This window comes from Lithobates pipiens, unplaced genomic scaffold (genome assembly GCF_037356315.1).
Source record: "Lithobates pipiens isolate NorthernLeopardFrog02 unplaced genomic scaffold, aLitPip1_a1.2 Scaffold_44, whole genome shotgun sequence".
Lineage (NCBI taxonomy): Eukaryota > Metazoa > Chordata > Amphibia > Anura > Ranidae > Lithobates > Lithobates pipiens.
The window spans coordinates 5469237-5492365 of NW_027507870.1; the positions used below are offsets into that span (position 1 = coordinate 5469237).

The 23129-nt window shown below is 46.7% G+C and overlaps 1 protein-coding gene across 1 annotated transcript; it reads right to left on the reverse strand.

Moving 5' to 3' along the window:
* Positions 1 to 7180: 7180 nt before the first annotated feature.
* Positions 7181 to 22774, reverse strand: LOC143956867 (C-type lectin domain family 2 member B-like). Its single transcript, XM_077467029.1, has 5 exons — positions 22500 to 22774; positions 16314 to 16388; positions 15779 to 15927; positions 15569 to 15669; positions 7181 to 7345 (listed from the first exon to the last, which is right to left on the reverse strand). Exons 1-5 carry the CDS (start codon positions 22717 to 22719, stop codon positions 7234 to 7236), a joined length of 657 nt encoding a protein of 218 aa, XP_077323155.1. The 5' UTR covers positions 22720 to 22774; the 3' UTR covers positions 7181 to 7233.
* Positions 22775 to 23129: the final 355 nt, after the last annotated feature.

Below are 23129 nucleotides of genomic sequence, written 5' to 3' on the forward strand. Positions count from 1 at the left end.
CCGCCTTATCATTGCCCATCAGTGTATCCCCATCAGTGCCCATCAGTGAAGGAGAAAATTTACTTATTTACAAAGTTTTGAAACTGAAACAAAAAAAACATTTTTTTTTCTAAATTTTCGTTATTTTTTTATTTGTTTAGCAAAAAATAAAAACCGCAGAGGTGATCAAATACCACCAAAAGAAAGCTCTATTTGTGGGAAAAAAATGATAAAAAATGTATTTGGGTACAGTGTACCACGACCGCGCAATTGTCATTCAAAGTGTGACAGCGCTGAAAGCTCAAAATTGGTCTGGGCAGGAAGGTGTTTAAGTGCCCTGTATTGAAGTGGTTAAACATATTCAGTAATAATGTGTATGCAGGAGTGCAGCCTCTTGCCAATCTTTATCACGTCATAAATGGGTGTTGTAAATCTGGATCCAGAGACCACAACCTCACTGTCATATCCTGGAAATACACAGAGAACATACAGATGAAGGGTGATTATAGGAAGAATGGTGCACATGAGCAAAACACCAAGAGGACAGAGTCCAAAATTGTTCATTCCACTAAAATTGTTTCCTCAAGATCAGTAGGTGCAGCCAAAGTGTTTGAGGGCCCCAGAACTTCCCATTCTTCATGGATGTATAGATTGTGTCATAGCCTTTGATTTGGACGAGGGTGATTGGGTTGGATAAGGACATTTGGGTTAGGTAAGGATATCTCAGTTAGGTAAAGAGATATGTAGGCCTGGTGAAAGTATTTGGACTGGGTAAAGATTTGTGGGTTCAATTGGGTTGTTGGATGAAGATGTATATATTGGATGAGGGATTTTGATGAGGATTGTGGGTTGTATAAGCGTGTTTTGATTTGAGTGGGAGATTTGGTTTGGGAGCGACTTTTAGTTGAGTGAGGACATTTGGTGTGAGGAACCACCAGACAGCCTGCCTGGGTGACTCCACCAAGATACAGCTACTTCCACTCTGGAATCAGGAGACAGGTATTATAGCATATAATTGCTCTCAAGAACTAGATGACACTAGCTTAGGTGCAAACAGGAACATACCTTATTGTAAAGAGTCAGTAGGCAAAAGGCTACCCTGCAGTCCTCTCCAAAAGCCGATGTCCCGGTTGGGTCGTCACATTTGGGTTTGGTAAGGATGTCTCAGTTAAGTAAAGATATTTAGGTTGGGTGAAAATGTTTGGACTGGGTGTAACCATTTGGGTCCAGTTGGGGTGATTAAGCTGGCTGAAAATGTACAGTATATCTTGGAAGAGGGATTTGAGGAGGATTGTGGGTTGTGTAAGGGTGGTTTGGTTGAGTGGGGGATTTGGTTTTGGGCTGAGGGGGCAATGTTTAGGTTGGGGGAGGATATTTGGGGTTTTGTGAGAATGTTATGTAGGGTGAACAAATTTTGGGTTGAGGTGATGTGTTTGTAGTAGAGGAAGTGTTTGATTTAAGTGAAGGTTTTGGATTGGGCGATGGGTTAGGAATGAATGAGGGGACTCAACTGACTGAGAGATTTGGTTTGGTTTGAGGTTTTTGTGGTGTAGTGATTAGCACTCTCACCTAGCAGTAAGAAGGGTTGCTGGTTCGAATCCCAGCCCTGACACTACCTGCCTGGAGTTTGCATGTTCTCCCTGTGCCTGCATGGGTTTCCTCTGGGTACTCCAGTTTCCTCCTACATTCCAAAGACATGCAGGTAGGTTAATTGGCTTCTGTCTAAAATTGGCCCTAGTATATGAATGGGGACCTTGGACAGCGCCTAGAGGCGATTCAGTTCGCATTGTGCGCTATACAAGTATTTAATTCATTCATTCATTCATTGTGGGCACCTTGAGGGTAGGGACTGATGTGAGTGTGCAATGTACAGGGATGGGGACAATTGTAGACACTCACTCTGGATGGACTGGTGTCTTCATTCAACCTTAGAAACTATGAAACTATAAAACCAGTTCCCGACTGGCTCACATCTTTTTACAGGAGCAGAATGGCACCCCCTTTAAGAGTAGAATAATACATTTCAGCCTAAACTGATGAAGAAATTTGTTTTAAAAAAAAATGTGGGTATTTATTATAGCAAAAAGTAAAAATTATTGTTTTTTTTTTCAAAATGGCCGTTCTTTTTTTGTTTATATCGCAAAAAATAGAAACCGCAAAGGTGATCAAATATCACCAAAAGAAATCTCTATTTGTGGGAAAAAAAGCATGCAAATTTTGTTTGGGCACAGTGTCGCCCGTCGGCGCAATTGTCAGTTAAAGAGACGCAGTGCCGTATCGCAAAAATTGCTCTGGTCAGGAAGGGGGTAAAATCTTCTGGGGCTGAAGTGGTTAATAGGTTAATGAAGGTGTTTGGGTAGGGGGATGATGCATGGGATGGAAGGTCATTGGAATGGGTGAAGATGTTAGGAGGGTTTAGTATACTTGGGTTGGAGAAGGTGTTTGGATTTGGTTAAGTGTTTAGAGTGAGCGAGGGATCTTGGTTGGATAAGGCATTTGAGTGGGGATTTTTTTTGAGTGGGTTAGGGGGTAATAAAGGTATTTGTATTGAGTACAATGAAATGGGCTGGATGGGGGTGTTTGGGTTTGGTAAGGGCAATTGGAATGGGAGAAGGTGTTTGGGTTGGGTGAAAGGTTTGGAATGAGCGAGGGGTGTCAGTTGGATGAGAGTGGATTGGATAAGAGGTTTGGCATGGGAGAGGGATTTTTGCTTTTTTTGGGCTTTTGGTTATGAAGTAATGAGGGTGTTTGAGTTTAAGGTTGGAGCTTGGATTACCTTATAAGTACACTAAGGCCACTTAAAAAAAAATTAGAGCTGTTTGCAATAACAATTCATTTGCAAATGTGTTTTTAGAAGTATACACAAGGCAGAAGTATGTAAACCATATGACTCCTGCAGAGCTCAGTAGAAGTCATTATAGTGCAATACTCTATATAAAAACACAAATGTAACAAAACACCTCTCATACAATGTATTAAAAGATACAATGTAAGACATAACATAAACAATGTCTCAGCTGTGGGTTGCAAATAATAATATGTCCATTAAATCTTCCCAGACAGAAATGCATTCATGCCTCCAGTGATCTTCTTTCTATAATAAACTTCCCCTCAAAAGTTTAAAAGTTTAAAAGTTCTCTATAAGAAGTGACAGTTTAAAGAGTTATTAAACCAAAAACTAAAAATGTCATATATCGCAGCTTAACAATACATAGATATGATGGCTGCATTTTTCACAATATAATAAATGTTTGCTTTTGGGTTAGATACAGCTTTAGACTAATTTCCTCCAATTTTCATTCAATATTTTTTATTGAAACATAATGTTGTATACCTTAGTCCAGGGGTAGACAACCTCACGCTCCAGATGTGGTGAAACTACAAATCCCATCATGCCTCTGCCTCTAGGAGTCATGCCTGTGATTGTCAGAGTCTTGCAATGTCTCATGGGACTTGTAGTTTCACCACAGCTGTAGGGACGAGGTTGCCTACCCTTGCCTTAGTCCACCATTGTTGTACAACTGGACAGGTCCACCAGGTGTGGAGGTATGTCCCCAGATCTGGACAGAATCGGAAGCAAGCTCCCGTATTTTCCAAGGTGAATTTTGCAAATTTAGTCTGGGTCAAATACTAATGGTGTAATAGCTTGTAGTTCGTTTCCAGGGCCATAGGATAAGATGTTTCCATCAGAAGCTGATTTTACAGTAAGGAGCCCATACCCAGAGCATGGCGGTCATGTTTACATTTATGTGAGGGTAGTGCTATCTGACGTGCTACGGACCGAATAAGTGAATTAATGGTTTATCTACAATTAAATATCTCAGAATTAAGGGGGTGTAAGTGTTTTGAAGAGTTTGGCATAACTTAACACCACCTGGTGTAAGAAGGGTGTGTAAGTGAATGATCTTTCATTGTGATCATTATTTAAAAAGGGAAGGATTCTCAAAACCCAGTAGAAAGGATTTTGTACAAAATTCCAGAAAAAATTGAGTACTGTCCGTGATACTTTTATTATTTGCACTAACATACAATTTTTCAGGACAAGCTTTCGGGATGTGTCCCCTTCTTCGAGGTCCAAGCAGTACTTGAGTACCTTTTACCTTTTAAATGTTTTCATGTTTTTTTTATGCTCTGCCTCACCTGCCTCCCCTGACTGCATGTCCCTGATTCTCACCACCCCTCCGCGGACTCCTTTACTCTTCTCCTCCTCTTCCTTCACCAGCCCTCCTCCTCTCCTCTTCTCCATGCTTTCTCTCCCCTTAAATTCCAATTCTCTTCACTTCTCTTGTCTTCGGCCAGGCTTTTTCAGAAAGCTTTATAATGATTCATTGCACAGGGATGGGAGTGATGAGTTATTACACATTTCAGAATTTTGAAGATTGAAATACAGAGACTTATCTCTGAGGGTAGGAGAGACTTCCCACCATGTCTTTGCTACTCTGGGTAGCAGACACATCATTTGGTGTCCAGAGGGGAACACACAGGATCTACTGTATATGACCCCCCCAACTTATATTTCTGTAGCTTCATCTCCCTTCCTCTCTTGAACACCCCGCCCTTCTCTAACCTCCTCTTCTTTCCACTCCTAAACCCTCCCCACGTCTCTCTTCCCCTTCTCTATTCTCCTCTTTCTTTCTCTACTGAACCATCCCATCCTCTCCATTCCCCTTCCCTTCTACCCCCCCACTCCCGAGCCCTCCCCATTTCTTCCTTCCACTTCTCAGTACTCCGCCTCACTCCTCTCTTGAACCCCCCCCCCCCTTCACCTCCTCTAACCTTCTCTTTCTTTCTCTCATGAAACATTCCATCCTCTCCCTTCCACTGCCTGAACCCTCCCTTTCACTTCTCTGTCCTCCTCTACCTATCTCTAAAACTCCCTTCCCCTTCCCTTTCTCTTTTCTAAATGTATATCCCTTCCTTTATCAATCCTTTTCTTCTCTCCATTCCCCTTCTCAATCCTCCCTTTGCTTCCTCTCTTGAATCCTCTCCTCCCTTCTCTAATCTACACTCTCTTTCTGTCTTAAATCTCCCCTCTTCTGCCTTCCACTTCACTAAAATTCTTTTCATTTATCTCTGGAAAACCTCCCCCTCAGAGGCGTAGCTTGAAGCTTGTTGGCACTGATGCAAAAGTTGACCTGCCCCCCCCCACAACTTCCACGTCCATGCAGATACCTCCATCGCATGCCAAGATACTCAAAGTGGCTTAAGAGTTTTGAGTTTCCAGAGTTCCTCTTTACATCAGAGGACAGGGATCACCCCTGGAGAATCAGAGGACAGGGATCACCCCTGGAGAATCAGAGGACAGGGATCACCCCTGGAGAATTGGAGGACAGGGATCACCCCTGGAGAATCGGAGGACAGGGATCACCCCTGGAGAATCGGAGGACAGGAATCACCCCTGGAGAATTGGAGGACAGGGATCATCGCTGGAGAATCATAGGGCAGGGATCACCGCTAGAGAATCAGAGGACAGGGATCACCCCTGGAGAATCAGAGGACAGGGATCACTGCTGGAGAATCAGAGGACAGGGATCACCCCTGGAGAATCAGAGGACAGTGATCACCCCTGGAGAATTGGAGGACAGGGATCATCGCTGGAGAATCAGAGGGCAGGGATCACCGCTAGAGAATCAGAAGACTGTGATCACCCCTGGAGAATCAGAGGACAGGGATCACTGATGGAGAATCAGAGGACAGGGATCACCCCTGGAGAATCAGAGGGCAGGGATCACCCCTGGAGAATCAGAGGACAGGGATCACCCCTGGAGAATTGGAGGACAGGGATCATCGCTGGAGAATCAGAGGACAGGGATCACCGCTAGAGAATCAGAAGACTGTGATCACCCCTGGAGAATCAGAGGACAGGGATCACTGCTGGAGAATCAGAGGACAGGGATCACCCCTGGAGAATCAGAGGGCAGGGATCACCCCTGGAGAATCATAGGACAGGTATCATCACAGGAGAATCAGAGGACAGGGATCACCGCTGGAGAATCAGAGGACAGGGATCACCACTGGAGATTCAGAGGACAGGGATCACCCCTGGCAGGGCACTTGGCAGAGCTCCTTTCCCATCCCAACACTGTATACAGTCTGTCAGAGTTTAACAGGGTGTAAGGTCAGAACGGCAGTGTAGTTGCAGTAGGCAGATACACACTGTGCAAATCATGACTGACTGGCTGTGTTGTAAAGGAATGTGATTTCAGTCCAGTGGAGGAGGAACAGTATAGAGTGCTGTAATGGGAAAGGAGCTCAGCAGCCGGGCATAGCATGCAGGGTGGAGGGAGTGGTCAGAGGACTTGGGGGGGCAACTTAGATCTGGGAGGGCAAAGCCATGTGACATGAAATCTGGAGCCTGCAGCCCTTTAGGGGCCCCTCAGGAGTTATTAGGGGATTTGTTTTAGCAATTTATGAAGGTTTCTCTGTCATGTTGGCAGGTGTTGGGGGAAGGTCACCTCCCGGAGGTGTGTGTCTTTTGCCCAGTTGTCAGGGAAGTGGGGTGAGTAGACATCCCTGGGTGGGGGGGTACAGAGAATCCCAGCTGGTGACTAGAAGACACTGAGTGGTGTCATACCTCACAAGTGACAACAGTCGGACATTGTGGCTACGGAACGGCACTCTCCTCCTCTTGCCTCATTGAACTCTGTTACCATTCCATGTTGCCAGCACAGACACTTCCCCATTCTGGGCTGTTCTCACCTAGCGCTCCTCTCCGCTCAGGAAATGGCGCACAGCTTCTCCCCAGCCAATGGAAACAGAGTGGTGTGGACTGTGGAAGGCAAAGTAGAAGCCCAGTACTGGAGCGTGGCTGTGGGGCCCTAGGGTAGATCGGAGCTGGATTTAGTGGAGGATATGATAATATGACGGGGAGGCTGCAGGGGACCCCTGGAACTAGGGGCGGGGTTGCGATTGTGACCCCTGCAACCCCTTATGCTACACCCATGCTCCCCCTCTTTAACATTCTCTCTTGAACCCCCCTCTTCTCCTTTCCCCTCCTCAGATCTGCTCTCCCCTCCTATCCACCCTCCCCCAAGGAGCTCCATTCCCTTTTGCAAACATTCCCGCCTCTGAGGAGACAGCTGAGGATAGTGTGAGAAATGTGTCATTATCCTTTAATCTTACAAGAATCAGTCTATACAGAAATAAACACAAAGGAGAAAAACACATATATGAATTCATTAGTATTTTATTTACAATTCAGAATAATGGCACAATGACCAGAACATCCAGACAGCATTTTTCAGGTCCGTGCGGTCACACAACATTCCTCTCACAGACGTAGTTCAGTTCTTCATAACAGTTCCACAGTGTCAGATGAGATCCGAGCTTGGCACAGCTTCCAGTCCCTTCGTGGTAAGGGAGGGTTCTAGAGAAGAGATAACATAAGATGAGGGAATTTCCGCAGTCCTTGTAGATGAGCAGTAATGGGTGATGGAGAGATAGAGAAGACCATGAAGCAAAATATGTCTAGGGACCTCTACTTACACTATATTGTCAAAAGTTTTGGTACATTTTGGCTCATGTGCCTTTACACGCACATAAACCAAAGTCTTATGCCGCCTACACACGACCAGACTTTTCGAGGAACTAGGTCCGACGGACTTTCGGCGGAGTTCTGACGGACTTTCCGAATGAACAGACTTGGCCACACACAATCACACCAAAGTCCGACGGATTCGAACGTGATGACGTATGACCAGACTAGAATAAGGAAGTTCATAGCCAGTAGCCAATAGCTGCCCTCACGTCGGTTTTTGGCCGTCAGACTAGCATACACACGAGTGGATTTCTCGGTAGGAACTGGGTCCGGTGGAGTTCCGGCGGAAAAATTTGAAACATGTTCCATTTCTAAAGTCTGTCAGATTTTTGCAAATCAAAAGTCTGCTGCAGCCCACACACGATCGAATCGTTCCGTCGGACCTTTGATGTCGAAAAGTCAGGTCATGTGTACGCGACATTAGTCCGTCTTAGTCCGTAGGGTTCAATAATGAGTTGGCCCACCCTTTGCAGCTATAACAGCTTCAACTCTTCTGGGAAGGCCGTCCACGAGATTTAGGAGGGTGTCTATGGGAATATTTGACCATTCTTCCAGAAGCGCATTTGTGAGGTTAGGTACTGTTGTTGGATCAGAAGGCCTGGCTCACAGAATCCACTCTAATTCATCCCAAAGGTGTTTTTTATCGGGTTGAGGTCGGGACTCTATGCAGGCCAGTCAAGTTCCTTCACCCCAAAACTCGCTCACCCATGTCTTTATGGACCTTGCTTTGGGCACTGGTGCGCAGTCATGGTGGAACAAGAAGGGGTCGTCCCCAAACTGTTACCACAAAGTTGGGGGAATTCAATTTTCCAAAATGTCTTGGTATGCTGACACCTTAAGCCTTTGTACACATGGATGGACATTCCAACGGAAAATGTCCGATCGAACCGTGTTGTCGGATAATCCGACTGTGTGTGGGCTCCATCGGACTGTTTCCGTCGGAATATCCGACGGACAAAGTTTTAGAGCTGGGCTATAAAACTTTCCAACAACATGATCCAATCGGACTTTGTCCGATTGTGTGTAGAGAATTCCGATCGGACAAAGTGCCACGCATGCTCAGATCAAATTCTTTGACCAAAGCTATTGGCTACTAGCCTGAACATAGTCCCATCGTAATGAAATAACCTCATCACGTTACGTACAATCGGATTTTCCGACAACTTTGACTGACCGTGTGTATGCAACACAAGCTTCGGACAAAATCCGTCGGACAAAATCTGATGGTTTTTCTTGTCGGAATGTCATACCGTGTGTACAAGGGCTAAGAGTTCCCTTCCCTGGAACTAAGGGGCCAAGTCCAAACCCTGAAAACACTTATACCTTGTACACACTGTCGGAAATTCAGACGGAAAAGATCCAATCTGATTATATTGGTCGTGTGTGGGCTCTATCGGACTTTTTCCGTTGGAAATTCCGACAGAAAAATACTGAGAGCAGGATCTCAAATTTTCTGACAACAAAATCCGAACTGACTTTTTCCGATTGTTTGTAGGGAATTTGTATCGGACAAAGTGCCACGCATGCTCAGATCAAATTATGAGACCAAAGCTATTGGCTACTAGCCTCAACGTAGTCCCGTCGTAATGAATGAACGTCATCACGTTCCGAACGATCAGATTTTCCGACAACTTTGTCCGACCACGAAAAAGCCGATGGATTTTGTTGTCGGAATGTCCGACCGTGTGTACGGGGGCTAAGACACAGAACTGCCTTCGCGCCATGAAAGTGACAATAAGGCTGACATTCACCTCTGGGCATTCTAAACTCCTGGACAGAGTAATGAATTTCTGCAGCCTGTGTTTTTAGAAACACACTAAAAATGCAGCAAAACAAACAACATGCTTGTGGTGATGTTATTTCATAATGGCATCCCGAACACAGGGAGCAGATCTGCATTTTGTTGCATGTTTCACTTGCAACAAAATGCATGAAAAAAACAAGGCAAAATGTGGAATGCAAAATGCACTTGGCTCACTTGCAAAAAAAATGTACTTGGGCTTCTTTGCTGGGCATAGGGAAGCCGATTCGAATAATAGGATTTTTATATACAGCTTACCTGTAAAATCCTTTTCTTGAGAGTACATCACGGGACACAGGAGCTTCATTACATAGTGGGTTATATAGGCACCTCTGGTGATTGGACACTGGTTGACCCTAATTAAGGAGAATTCCTCCCCTATATAACCCCTCCCATTTGGGAGGCAACTCAGTTTTGTAGCAAAGCAATAAGGAATCACGTAAAACCCAAGAGGGGCGGGAGCCCTGTGTCCCGTGATGTACTCTCAAGAAAAGGATTTTACAGGTAAGCTGTATATAAAAATCCTATTTTCTTGATCATACATCACGGGACACAGGAGCTTCATTACATAGTGGGATGTCCCATAGCAATGCTCAGATTGAGGGGAGGGAGACACAGATCATAAATATAGACCGCCAGGGACCGGAGGACCTAAACTGCACCTGCAGTACACTACGCCCGAAGGCGATATCCTCTTGCCCTCTGACATCCACCTGATAAAATCTGGTGAATGTGTGGACTGATGACCAAGTCGCAGCCTTACAGATCTGAGCCAGGGAGGCCTGGTGATGCACTGCCCAAGAAGCACTAACAGCCCTAGTAGAGTGCGCTTTCACCTGAAAAGGAGGAATCTTCGCCTTTAAACCATAGGCCTGAGAAATAACTTGTCTGATCCACCTTGAGAGAGTGGATTTTGACGCCGCCTGGCCCTTTCTAGGGCCTTCCGGCAGAATAAATAAACAATCAGTTTTCCTTATCTGAGAAGTTGCTTGAAGATAAACACTGATTGCTCTAACCACATCCAAAGTGTGTAAAGATTCTTCCTCTGTGGACTGAGGGTCCGGAAAAAAGGATGGCAGGATTACATCCTGATTCAAATGGAAACCCGAAACCACTTTAGGTAGAAAGAACCTGTTGGGACGCATGACCACCCGGTCCTTATGGATAATTAAATACGGCTCTTTACTGGAAAGAGCTGCCAACTCTGATACTCTTCTAGCCGTAGATATGGCTACTAAGAAGACCAGCTTTTTAGTCAGGAGAACTAAAGAAGCCAGATGCAAAGGTTCAAATGGTTGCCCCTGTAAGGCCGAGAGAACCAAATTCAGATCCCATGGGCATACCGAAGGTTTAACTGACGGATTTGTCCGCATAGCCCCCTGGATAAAGCCCGTACTAGAGATTGTGATGCATGCGGCTTTTGAAAAAATACTGACAGGGCCGAAATCTGCACTTTGATAGTGCTTATGGCCAAATTCATTTCTAGGCCTGACTGGAGAAAGGCCAAGATTCTGTTAATGATATATTTTATAGGATGCCATTTCCTGAGTTCACACCAGGAGACATAAGTCCTCCAGATCTTGTAATAAATAAGCCTGGAGGCCGGCTTTCTGGCATTGACCAGAGTATAAAGGATTGGCCCCGAAAGGCCACGGTCTCTCAGAATGTGGGTCTCAGCAGCCAAACCGTCAAATTCAGACTGCGTAAAGCAGGATGGTAGATTGGACCCTGTGAGAGCAGATCTGGCCGGAGAGGGAGGATCCATGGCCTGCCTACTGCCAACTTCATGATTTCTGCATACCATGGTCACCTGGGTCAAGCCGGGGCCACCAAAAGGACCAACTTTGTCTCCCACTTGACTCTTCCCAGGAACCGCGATAGCAGCGGGCTTGGGGGGAAGGCATAGATCAGATTGTACTGATCCCAGGGAACTGTCAGAGCATCTGACCCCTGAGCAAGTGCATCTCTTGTCCTAGATAAAAACTTGTCCAGTTTCCTGTTGAACCTGGATGCAAACAGATCTGCGTCTGGAGTGCCCCACTTGTGACATATGTTCTGAAACACGTCGGGGTGCAGAGCCCATTCTCCTGGGCACAACTGCCGGCGGCTGAGGAAATCCGCCTGCCAATTCTCCACTCCTGGGATGAAGACTGCAGAAAGACACGGAACATGCTTTTCTGCCCAGACAAGTATGCGATTCACTTCTTTTTGGGCCACCAGACTTCTGGTACCGCCCTGGTGATTGATATAAGCCACTGCGGTGGCAATGTCGGACTGAACCCGAACCGGGAAACCTCGCAGTCTGTAAGACCACTCTATGAGCGCCATGTAAACTGCCCGGATCTCCAAGATGTTTATGGGCAGTAGATTCTCGGTCACAGACCATTTCCCCTGCGAGCATGTTTCCTCCAATACAGCTCCCCAGCCTGTCAGGCTGGCATCTGTTGTGATAATCTTCCATGAGAGAGGAAGAAAAGTTTTGCCCTTCAGCAAATTCTTGGTTTGTAACCACCAGACAAGACTCTTGCCTGTCCCTGGGGATAGACGCATAGGAAGATCCAGATTGGGGCTTCCTGTTCCAAGCCGCATGGATGCATCCTTGCAGAGGCCTTGAGTGGAACTGGGCGAATGGGACGGCCTTGAAGGAGGCGACCATCTTCCCTAACAGTCTCATGCACAACCGAATGGGGGAAATCTTCTGACAGGAATCAGGCGTACCAGATCCCCAATGGCCAAGGCTTTTAGCCTTGGGAGAAACACCCTGCCCTGAGCGGTGTCGATGATCATACCTAGGTATTCCAACCTGGTAGTCGGTTGTAGGGACGACTTTTCTAGGTTTATGATCCAACCTAGGCGTTCTAGATGTTCTAGCGTTTTGGTGACGCTGCGAATTAGGAACGCTGCATTTTTCTCCATGAGAAGCAAGTCGTCTAGATAAGCCATGACGGCTATACCCTGAGCTCTTAAGTTTGCTAAGAGAGGGTCCAGAATCTTTGTGAAGACTCGAGGGGCTGTAGTAAGCCCGAACGGTAAGGCCATGAATTGAAAATGGCGCCGCTCTACCGCGAACCTTAGAAATTTTTGGTGTGCGGGAAAAATTGGCACATGGAGATATGCATCCTTGATATCTATTGATGCCATGAATTCTCCCCCTTGCAGGGAGGAGACCACAGTGCGGATTGACTGTATTCGGAAGGACCGGATGTGTAAAAACCGGTTCAGATCTTTCAGATCCAGGATAGGTCTGACACTTCCATTTGGTTTTGGAACGGAGAAGAGATTTGAGTAAAACCCCGAACCCTGATCTTTCGGGTTCACCTCTACTATCACACCCTGGGATAGTAACTGATCTAAGGCCAGGAATAGCGGTTTTTGCTTTACTGGATCCCTGGGGATCCTTGACCTTAGGAAACGAGAAGGTGGAATCTCCTGAAACTCTAGCTTATAGCCCAGAGATACTGAAGAGATCACCCACTTGTCCTGGATCTCTTTCCGCCAGACTCCTGCAAACTGCGGGAGCCTTCCCCCCACTCTGCCGAGCGGGGCGCCCCTTCACAAGGAAGTTCTTGGGCTTTTGCTTGGCAGGCTTTCGCCCCCAAGTCTTTTCCTGCCCCTGGGCTCTGCCTTGAGCCTTTCTAGTAGAGGAGGGCTGAGAAGGCCATTGCCACTGTTTAGAGCTTGATGCTTCGGGAGAGAGAGCACGCCTAAATGACGGACGTTTGCTCTTTTTGACTGGAAGGAGAGTAGATTTTACCCCCTGATATTTTGGACGAATTTTTCTCCAAACAAAACGTTCCCCTTTAAACGGGAACCCAATCAAATGCTTCTTGCATGACAGCTCAGCTGCCTAATTTTTTAGCCATAGGGCCCTTCGCCTGTATACCAACAAGAGGGACAAACGTGATGCTTGTTGGACAGAATCCAAAATCGCATCAATCATAAAGCACAGAATATGAGGCAGTTCTGCATAATTTTTTACTTCCTCACTGGGAAGGATCCCAAGCATCTGCTTAACCTGTTCCTTGAGGAACCGACACAACCCCACGGCTGCGACTGTAGGTTGCACCACAGCGCCAGTCATGGAAAAGGAGGCTTTTAATAAGGTTTCCAGCTTTTTATCAGTTGGATCCTTTAAATACCTGCGCAATATCCAAAGGACAAGTCAGGTTTCATTCACGCAAGAAACAACCGCATCAACAGATGGGACCCCCCACTTCTTGGTGAAACTTTCCTCCAGAGGAAAATGCAAAGAAAACCTTTTTAGGAGGAGCAAACAGTTTATTGGGATGTCCCCAATCCTTATACAACAATTCATCCATTAAGGGATGGATTGGAAAGGAATAGGCAGTCTGTGGGGCTTTCCTGACTCCCAGGGAAGAAACAGAGGATGTAGCAACTTCAGCAGCAGGCATTCTGAATGTGGTACGCACCAATTCAGTATAATATTGCACCTGCTTTCTGAGCACCTGGGAGGAGGGGACTATCTCCTCTTCCTCTGATTCATCCGACTGCTCATGATCCCCATCCTAAGATAGGGATCTCTCCTCATTTTCAGAAGATTCATCTGAGAGAGGGATTTCAGCAGAGGGAGGGGATCTACCCCTTTTCATGCTATATTTGAGGGAAGCAGTAATAAAATTCATTATTTTCTCTTCAAAACCCTCAAATGTAGCCCTAAGGGAGTATCTCAGTGACATAAACCGGGGCTGACACATTAGGAGAGGCTGCAAACCTGACAGGTGCACTGACTCGTCTTGAGAGGCTGGCTCCAGTCTTGCAGGGGGGGGGGATGGTAACTTACAGGCACTCTTTTCGAACCCCTGGACCTAGGCGGTGATTTACCAGTGCCCTTATTACCTCCCCCTGAGACCCTCTTACGAGGAGACATAGTACTAGGCTACAAAGCAGAGGTACTAGTACAAGTGCGATCACTGTTGCGCTTAAAGTCTCACAATAATATATATATGCTTAAATTGCACAACCTGATGCTGAGTAGGTGTCTTAAGGTTTGCCTGGATCCAATCCCCACGGATGCTTACTGCCCACAGCTCCTGTGTCTCCAATTACAGCCCCCTGATGCTCTGGGCTTTTAAAAACTGCCGCCTGGCGTGCACAGCTCGCAACCACACACCCCCTCCTCCATTAGGCCGGGAGCGCGCCCGGCGCACGTGTACGCACCCGCGCGCGTGCACGAGGACCGTGGAATCCAGGGGGGGGAGGAGAACCCAAAACGGAGCTGCGTGGGACCCCCGAACTGCGTGGGACCCCTGTTTACCTTATTTGTGGCAGGGACTGCAATGGAGACGTGAGTTAGCTGGAGAAACAGGCTTTCACTGAGCGTGTGTATTGAAAGGCATGTAAGTATGCATCAGGCTGCTCTTACTCCCTCTAGTGGTGGAAACCAGGTAAGACATACAACTACTCACAATGAAGAAATCCATTCATATATTAAATATACAGGATAACTTCCCTTACCTGTCCCCGGCGCAGGAATTGCTGAACCAGACAAATTCCAGCCTTCACCCATCACGGCGGGTATAGTTAGCCAACCTTCAGGTATATCTGGGGTTCCTTCTCGGAAGAACCTCCCACCTGGGCCATGTAGAAAGCTCTGCCAGAAACTTTCGTGCGCTCTGTATAAACAGTACACCAAGTCTAGTTTTCCCAGAGCCCAGTCTTCCAATGGAGAGGACTTACAGGCAAAACCTCGCTTCTTCGGCTGAATAGGCCCGGGTACCATACCATCTTGGGAGTCAAATATCGGTAAAGTTTTACGTGACCATCACCATAGACACTGGCGAAAAAACTGAGTTGCCTCCCAAATGGGAGGGGTTATATAGGGGAGGAATTCTCCTTAATTAGGGTCAACCAGTGTCCAATCACCAGAGGTGCCTATATAACCCACTATGTAATGAAGCTCCTGTGTCCCGTGATGTATGATCAAGAAAAAAGGGTTTCCTTGTTCTGCAGTGTGACAAACACGGCAAAACAACACACCAAAAATCGATGCTTGGTGCCGGTGTGAATTGGGCCAAAGAGCTGTCAAAGTAGGGGTGACTTACCTATTATTTACTTATTTATACTGGGGTTCAGTAAAGACAAAAAAATATTCTGTTATCCAAACAGATTGTGTACAAATCTTTGTGGAGTAAGAGGAGGGAGGTGGAAGCCGGACATCATACAGAGATACTTCTACTGAAGAGTTGGGGGGTTTTCTGTTTGAGAAAAAAAAAAGTTCCCCGAAAACTTACTCCGTGCTGCCATCTGGCCATATTCCTGTCCACACTCCACCTTGGATGTTAAATTGGGTCAATCCGACCCAGAATCCTTTTCCTGTGACGTTCACCAGACTCTGGATAACACAATACACAACATATTATTACTATCACCTTCCGGGATGTCTTATGAGTGCCACCAGATACTGTCCACCCCACACCCAACCTAGTGACCCCAACACTGACCTGTATGGTCTTCTCCTTCACCTGGGCCAGTCTGGAGCCATGCTTCTCACAGTCTCTATCACTAAGTGACCATATCTTCTTGTCCTCAGAGAAGAAATAACATTTATCATGGATGGTGATCCAAAGATCCGGACATCTAAGGCACCTTCCTGTAATATGGAATAATAGAGACAGTCAGTAAAGATAGAGAGACAGCCGGACACAGGAGAGACCATCCTGTGATATGGAATAATAGAGACAATCAGTAATGACGAAGAGACAGCCAGACACAGGAGAGACTGTCCTGTAATATGGAATAATAGAGACAGTCAGTAATGATGAAGAGACGGCCAGATACAGGAGAGACTGTCCTGTGATATGGAATAATAGAGACAGTCAGTAATGATGAAGAGACAGCCGGATACAGGAGAGACCATCCTGTAATATGGAATAATAGAGACAGTCAGTAATGATGAAGAGACAGCCGGATACAGGAGAGACCGTCCTGTAATACGGAATAATAGAGACAGTCAGTAATGATGAAGAGACAGAGTACCTTGTGTAGTCTGATATGTCTCGGGGGGATGGGAACTATTACTAGTATCCTCTCTCCTGACATCTCTCTCTCTTCCTGTAATAAACATTCATCATTAGGAGGAACTCCGGACAAGCAGTAAACATATTCAGTAATAATGTGTATGCAGGAGTGCAGCCTCTTGCCAATCTTTATATATTTATGGTCAAAGCCCTATGGCCGATACGGATATAAACAAATAGACTTTACCATAAGATTAACAACATGAAATGGACCTGAAGTGTGCCCTGGTCTCATGGTCGGTATACCAAAATAAGGGGGCATACCCTAGATTAGAAATTAATATTTGTGAAGAGAAATGAATTTGAGAAATGCCCTGAAAAGGGGATGGGAGGGTGGGTGCCGCGCACTGGAAACCGACAAAGACCACATGCGAGCGGGCTGGTTAAATACCCTCCGGGCTCCTCCCATAAATTCAGGCCACCACACTGGCCTTCCTACTTATGGTCAAAGCCCTATGGCCGATACGGATATAAACAAATAGACTTTACCATAAGATTAACAACATGAAATGGACCTGAAGTGTGCCCTGGTCTCATGGTCGGTATACCAAAATAAGGGGGCAAAAACATTCAGGTAGGGGTGTAGTTTTATTAGTTTTAGCTTAATTAGTTGAGCAAGTTTGGTGAATGCTTGTGCCATTTCCATCCGAGGATTGGGGATGTACCGGGCGAGGTAGGCAGGGTTCCAACTGCTTAGACTCTCAATGACGTGACTTGGGACCCATGCCAACATGCTGCCAAGGGTGCTCAAATACTAAAGAGTGACCACGGTATGGACCGGGGTTGAGGTGTAGGCTGCGTAGAAGAACCCCATGTGTTTGGGAAACTGGCAGGTACACAAGTGTTAGCACGAAAAGGCAATAGGGAACTGGAGTTTAGGCGTTCCGGTAGGAGTGACAGTAGGTAGTCGAGTATGGTTACTTGACACCAAGCACTGCCTATTCTATAGAAATGGACGTCTATCCTGGAGCCAGATTGCTGGGTTTTAGACACTGCAAGGTGGAGGATGAAATGGTGTTGGTAGCGAGCCAAGTGACGACTATGCCGGACTTGGCCTGCGGGATTGCTGAAGGCCTAGAATGCCCATACAATGGACTTTAAACTGGTGCCCCCAAGATAACTGCAGCAGTCTGCGCAGGAAGGACCCAACCGAGAGCGGTCCAGACCTGGCTTCATCAACAAGGTGAGCCTCGGCCCAGTTGTCGGTGGTGAAAGCCACAGCCTGTCCTGTCCTGACATAACCCCAGATTCGAGAGGCTGTCATGACCGGGTATAGCTTGAAGAGGGAGGAAGTCCAGGTAAACCCGGGGTTTAGGAGTATCCCTGATGACATGGTTCTGTAACCAGTGGTGGCCAAAAATTGCAGCGAGCCTGTGGGGGCTGTGGCATCCGTCACTACCAGGGGTGACAGGGGCATCGTAGATGGTCTAAACATCGCTACACCAATCCATGCAGTAAGGAACCTTCCGACATAGATAGGTCTGCTATTGCCACGGCATCTAAATTAAGGATCTGAGAAGGGTCCTGTGTCCGTGAGAGGAGGACCAGGAGGCGTGACATAAAGATCGACCCTGGGAAATGGCCCTTATTGCCGATTTGAACGTGCGTCAGGTAGTGTCTGTGTAGAACCTGGCTGCCAGTGCTACCAACAATAAATTGGCTAGGCCATGGAAAACCACAAAGGGCCAGGTAGATGGCCGCTTGGATGACTAGACTGGGGAATATGCAAGGATTTTTATATGTCCGTAAAGATGGCAGTTGTGATGGGCGTCGTTTGCCGTTGGCTATGGGCGATGCCTCTGGATGCCTCGTAGTGGGGATCTTGCTGTATGGGCCGTAAAGACGGATGGCTCTCCGGGCCCTGTAAGGATAAGAAATGCTGAACGCTGGCTAGGTATAGCCTGAGCGTGTTACAGGAAGAAGCCAGTTGCGTGTGTCAATATGATCCTGGTGCAGGATGGAAGTTGCACTCAACTGTCCTAAGGGAGAGACAGACAGACAGGAAACGGTGAGTGGCTTGTAAGAAAAGCCACAGGAGACAAGTGGTCAATTAAGTGCTGCTGAACACGACGTGTAGCCAGTTTGTGTGCCACTGAGAATGTGCTTGCAAAAGAATGATTGCAAGAAGTTATGCTAAGTCGCGAGCCTTTGCATGATTGCAAAAGTAGTGTTTAAACGTGTACTTGCGACAATTGCGCGGGAGTTTGTCACTGGAGATGTGTTGGTAGTGACTATGAGAAATTCGTGTTACCGCATGTGCTTTGCAAAGACTGCAGGAGTTGTGCTTGAACATGTGTTTGGATGCGTGCTTGCAACGATTGCAAGATGTTATGCCAAGATACGTGCTTGCAACGATTGCAAGATGATATGCTAGGATGCGTGCCTGCAACGATTGCAAGGAGTCGCACCAGGATGCGTGCTTGCCATGATTGCAAGATGTTATGCTAGGATGCGTGCCTGCAATGATTGCAAGGAGTTATGCCAGGATGCGTGCCTGCAACAATTGCAAGGAGTTATGGTAAGATACATGGGTAGCCAGGTCGGAAAAGACAGAAGTGCATCCAGTCCTAACCACGAATCAAACAAATAAAATACTGCACAACCCGACACACCCAATTCTACACCCACAGCTGATCCAGAGGAAGGCAAAAACCCCAGCAGAGCATAGCCCAATTTGCTACAACAGGGGAAAAATTCCTTCCTGATCCCTCGAGAGGCAATCGGATTTTCCCTGGATCAACTTTACCTATAAATATAAGTACCCCGTTATAATGTACCTTTAGGAAAGTATCCAGGCTTTTCCTAAAGCAATCTATTGAGCCAGCCAGAACTGACTGCTAGCAATGATTGCAATAAGTTTGTGCCTGGACATCTGCTTGCAATGATTGCAAGAGGTCTTATGCTCCAATGCGTGTTTGCAATGACTGCAAGAGGTCTATGCCTGAATGTGTGCTTGCAACGATTGCAAGAAGTCTACGCTTGGATGGGTGCTTGCAATGACTGCAAGAAGTCTACACTTGGACGTGTGTTTGCAATGATTGCAAGAAGTCTACACTTGGATGCGTGTTTGCAATGAGTGCAAGAAGTCTATGCTTGTATGCGTACTTGCAATGACTGCAAGACGTCCATGCTTGAATGCGTGCTTGCAACGATTGCAAGAAGTTAATGCTTAATGCGTGCTTGCAACGATTTGCAAGAAGTCTATGCTTGGATTCGTGCTTGCAACGATTGCAAGAAGTCTACGCTTGTATGCGTACTTGCAACGACTGTAAGACGTCCATGCTTGAATGCGTGCTTGCAACGATTGCAAGAAGTCTATGTTTGGGTGCGTGCTTGCAATGATTACAAGAAGCCTACGCTTGGATGCGTGCTTGCAATGACTGCAAGAAGTCTACGCTTGGATGCGTGTTCGCAACAAATGCAAGAAGTGTACGCTTGTATGCGTACTTGCACCAACTGCAAGATGTCCATGCCTGACTGCTTGCTTGCAATGATTGCATGAAAGTTTATGTTTGGATGCGTGCTTGCAACGATTGCAAGAAATCTACGCTTGGATGCGTGTTTGCAACGATTGCAAGAAGTCTACGCTTGTGTGCGTACTTGTAACGACTGCAAGGCGTCTATGCTTGAATGCGTGCTTGCAACTGTTGCCAGAAGTCTACACTTGAATGCGAACTTGCAACGACTGCAAGACGTCCATGCTTGAATGTGTGCTTGCAACGATTTGCAAGAAGTCTATGCTTGGATGCATGTTTGCAACGATTGCAAGAAGTCTATGCTTGAATGCATGCTTGCACCGATTGCGAGAAGTCTGTGCCTGGGAATGTGTTTGCAATGATTGCAGGGAGTGTATGCTTAGGTGCGCGCTAGCAGCGATTTTGCAAGACATTGTTTCTATGATGTGTATGGAATGAATCCGATATGAATCGGTCGTACGAATGAAAACAACTGGAGCACGCCGGAACGAATCGGTGTATGTCAGATGCGACCGACTCGAATCGGGGCATGGTATATGACGGTCAATTTAATGGGAAAAAAAAAAAAAAACCTGTTATGATAGAGGCATAAGCCGGTCATGCCGTGACTGTGACTGAAGATGAACCGGACTCTGGAGCATGCACTGAAATGAGGCTAAAGCACTGGGGCACGCCGTAACGAATCGGTGCATGTATGCAATTGGATTCGAAACGAAGCGCGGTACGTGGTGGTGAAATTATTTTGATTGCCATGACAGAGGCACGAATCGATCATGCCGCTGTTGCGACTATCCATTAATCGTGCATGCTCTGAAGCATGTACTGAAATGTGGCTGAAACACCTGGGGCGCGCCGAGACGAATTAGCGCACGATGCGACTGGATTCGTATTGGAGCGTGATACGTGACAGTGAAATGAATTCCCATGACAGAGTCATGAATCAGAGAACCGAAAACTGCGACCGATAATGAATCCTGACTCTGGAGCATGTACTGAAATGAGGCCGTGACCAACTGGGGCACATCGAAACGAATCGGTGCATCACGGATGCGACTAGATTCGAATCGGAGCGCGGTAAGTGACAGTGAAATGAGTGACAAAGTTTGCCATGACAGCGGCCCGAACCGGTCGTGCCGCGATTGCGAGTGACAACGAACGGGACTCTGGAGCATGTACTGAAATGAGGCCAAAAAAATACCTGGGGCACGCCGGGATGAATTGGTGCAACGCAGATGCGACTGGATTCGTATCGGAACGTGATACGTGACAGTGAAATTATTTCCCATGACAGAGGCACGAATCGGTGCGCCGCAACCTGCGACTGACAACGAACGGGACTCTGGAGCATGTACTGAAATGAGGCCGAAAATACCTGGGGCCGTTCGGACGAATCGATGCACGGGGATGCGACCGGATTCGAACTGAACGTACTACGTGACAATGAAATGTTTCCCATGATAGAGCTACGAATCGGAGAGGACGCAACCTGCGACCGCCAACGAACGGGCTCTAGAGCATGTACCGAAATGAGGCCAACGCAACTGGGACACGTCGATCGAACCTGTGCGTTTTGAGAAAAGCGACTGGTTTCGATTCGAACGTAATAGGTGAGGTGAAATGACTCCCATGACAGAGACCCGGGTCGATTAGCAACGAGCGGGCTCTGGAGCATGTACCGAAATGAGGCCGAGCAACTAGGGGCACACGGGAACGAATCGCCGCATTTAGGGATGCGACTGGATTCGAATCGTAGCGCAGTGCGTGACAGAAATGAGTGAAATTATGAAATGACCTGCGTGAGCCAGCTATGGCAGAGGTACGAGTCGTTGTGCCGTGAGATACCACTGGCAACGATTTGACTGTGGAACACGGCAACGAGACTATAACAAGTTACTAAAACAGTGCAGTTTTTCCTACAAGCAATATCTACCGAAATGACGCCCGTGAAATGAAGGGCGCTGCGAAAATAGTGCGTTTTGAGTGATAACAACCCGGTATCATAACGAACGACTCGATATTTCAGGTTTTAACGACACTCAAAAATAGTACAGGAAGGTCAATCGAGACCCTTACCTGCGGCAGTCGAGCCGGCGACGTTTGTACAAAAACGAACGGGAAACGTAAACCACGAGATTCTAGTAGAGAGACGTTTTGTCCGAGCGGCAACGAAACACGAGCAGTCGGCCTAGTGACGTAGTGCCGCGCACCGGAAACCGACAAAGACCACAGGCGAGCGGGCTGGTTAAATACCCTCCGGGCTCCTCCCATAAATTCAGGCCACCACACTGGCCTTCCTACATAATGCATTATGCACAGTGGGGGGTCACGCTGGTCATTAGTAATGATGCGGTCTGGTGTAAAAGAACTCCAGAAGGTAAAACTGCCAGCAGATCTGGCTTATTTATACCACACCCCCATCCAAAATGTCAGCAAAATGTAAATATTTGTGCAAATACTGGATTTATTATGTCATCCCATTCAGTGAAAATCTGTTATACGGTTCTTGTACCCATTGTAAAAAAGATGACAAATTGCTGCACAGACACATATGTATTGAAAAGTCACCTGTCTTCCTGTCTTATATTAAACTACTAAGAACCTCTGTACCAATTGTATCTGTCAATGTTCTCAGTATGTGCAACCAGCCCCGCCCCTGAGGAGTCTTTTACCTGATACTCGAAGAAATATCAGCACTGACTGTAGAGTGACACACGTCACCAACAACACCATGAGCAGTGAAGGGACCAGACAACCGCAGCTGGATGCTCCATGGGCCCTATGCTTTCTTATGGATGATGTGAGGGCCACATGCTGAGTGATACATTTTGTAGGAATATTGCTAGAAGATTCCGGGGCTACATTGTCATACTCAGAAGATTCCCGGTTCATGTGCTCATAAATGGGTGTTGTAAATCTGGATCCAGAGACCACAACCTCACAGTCATATCCTGGAAATACACAGAGAACATACAGATGAAGGGTGATTATAGGAAGAACGGTGCACCTGAGCAAAACACCAAGAGGACACAGTCCAAAATTGATCATTCCACTAAAATTGTTTCCTTAAGATCAGTAGGTGCAGCCAAAGTGTTTGAGGGGCCCAGAACTTCCCGTTTCAGGGATGTATAGATTGTGTCATAGCATTTGATTTGGATGAGGGTGATTGAGTTGGGTAAGGACATTTGCGTTAGCCAAGGATATCTCAGTTAGGTAAAGAGATATGTAGGCCTGGTGAAAATATTTGGACTGGGTAAAGATATGTCGGTTCAGTTGGGGTGATTATGTTGGCTGAAGATGTA

Coding starts and splice junctions, on each gene's coding strand:
- LOC143956867 (XM_077467029.1), bottom strand. CDS start 22,719: ATGAACCGGGAATCTTCTGAGTATGACAATGTAGCCCCGGAATCTTCT. Junction 16,389..22,499: donor GATATTTCTTCGAGTATCAG/GTAAAAGACTCC, acceptor TGTTTATTACAG/GAAGAGAGAGAGATGTCAGG. Junction 15,670..15,778: donor TGAAGGAGAAGACCATACAG/GTCAGTGTTGGG, acceptor TGTGTTATCCAG/AGTCTGGTGAACGTCACAGG.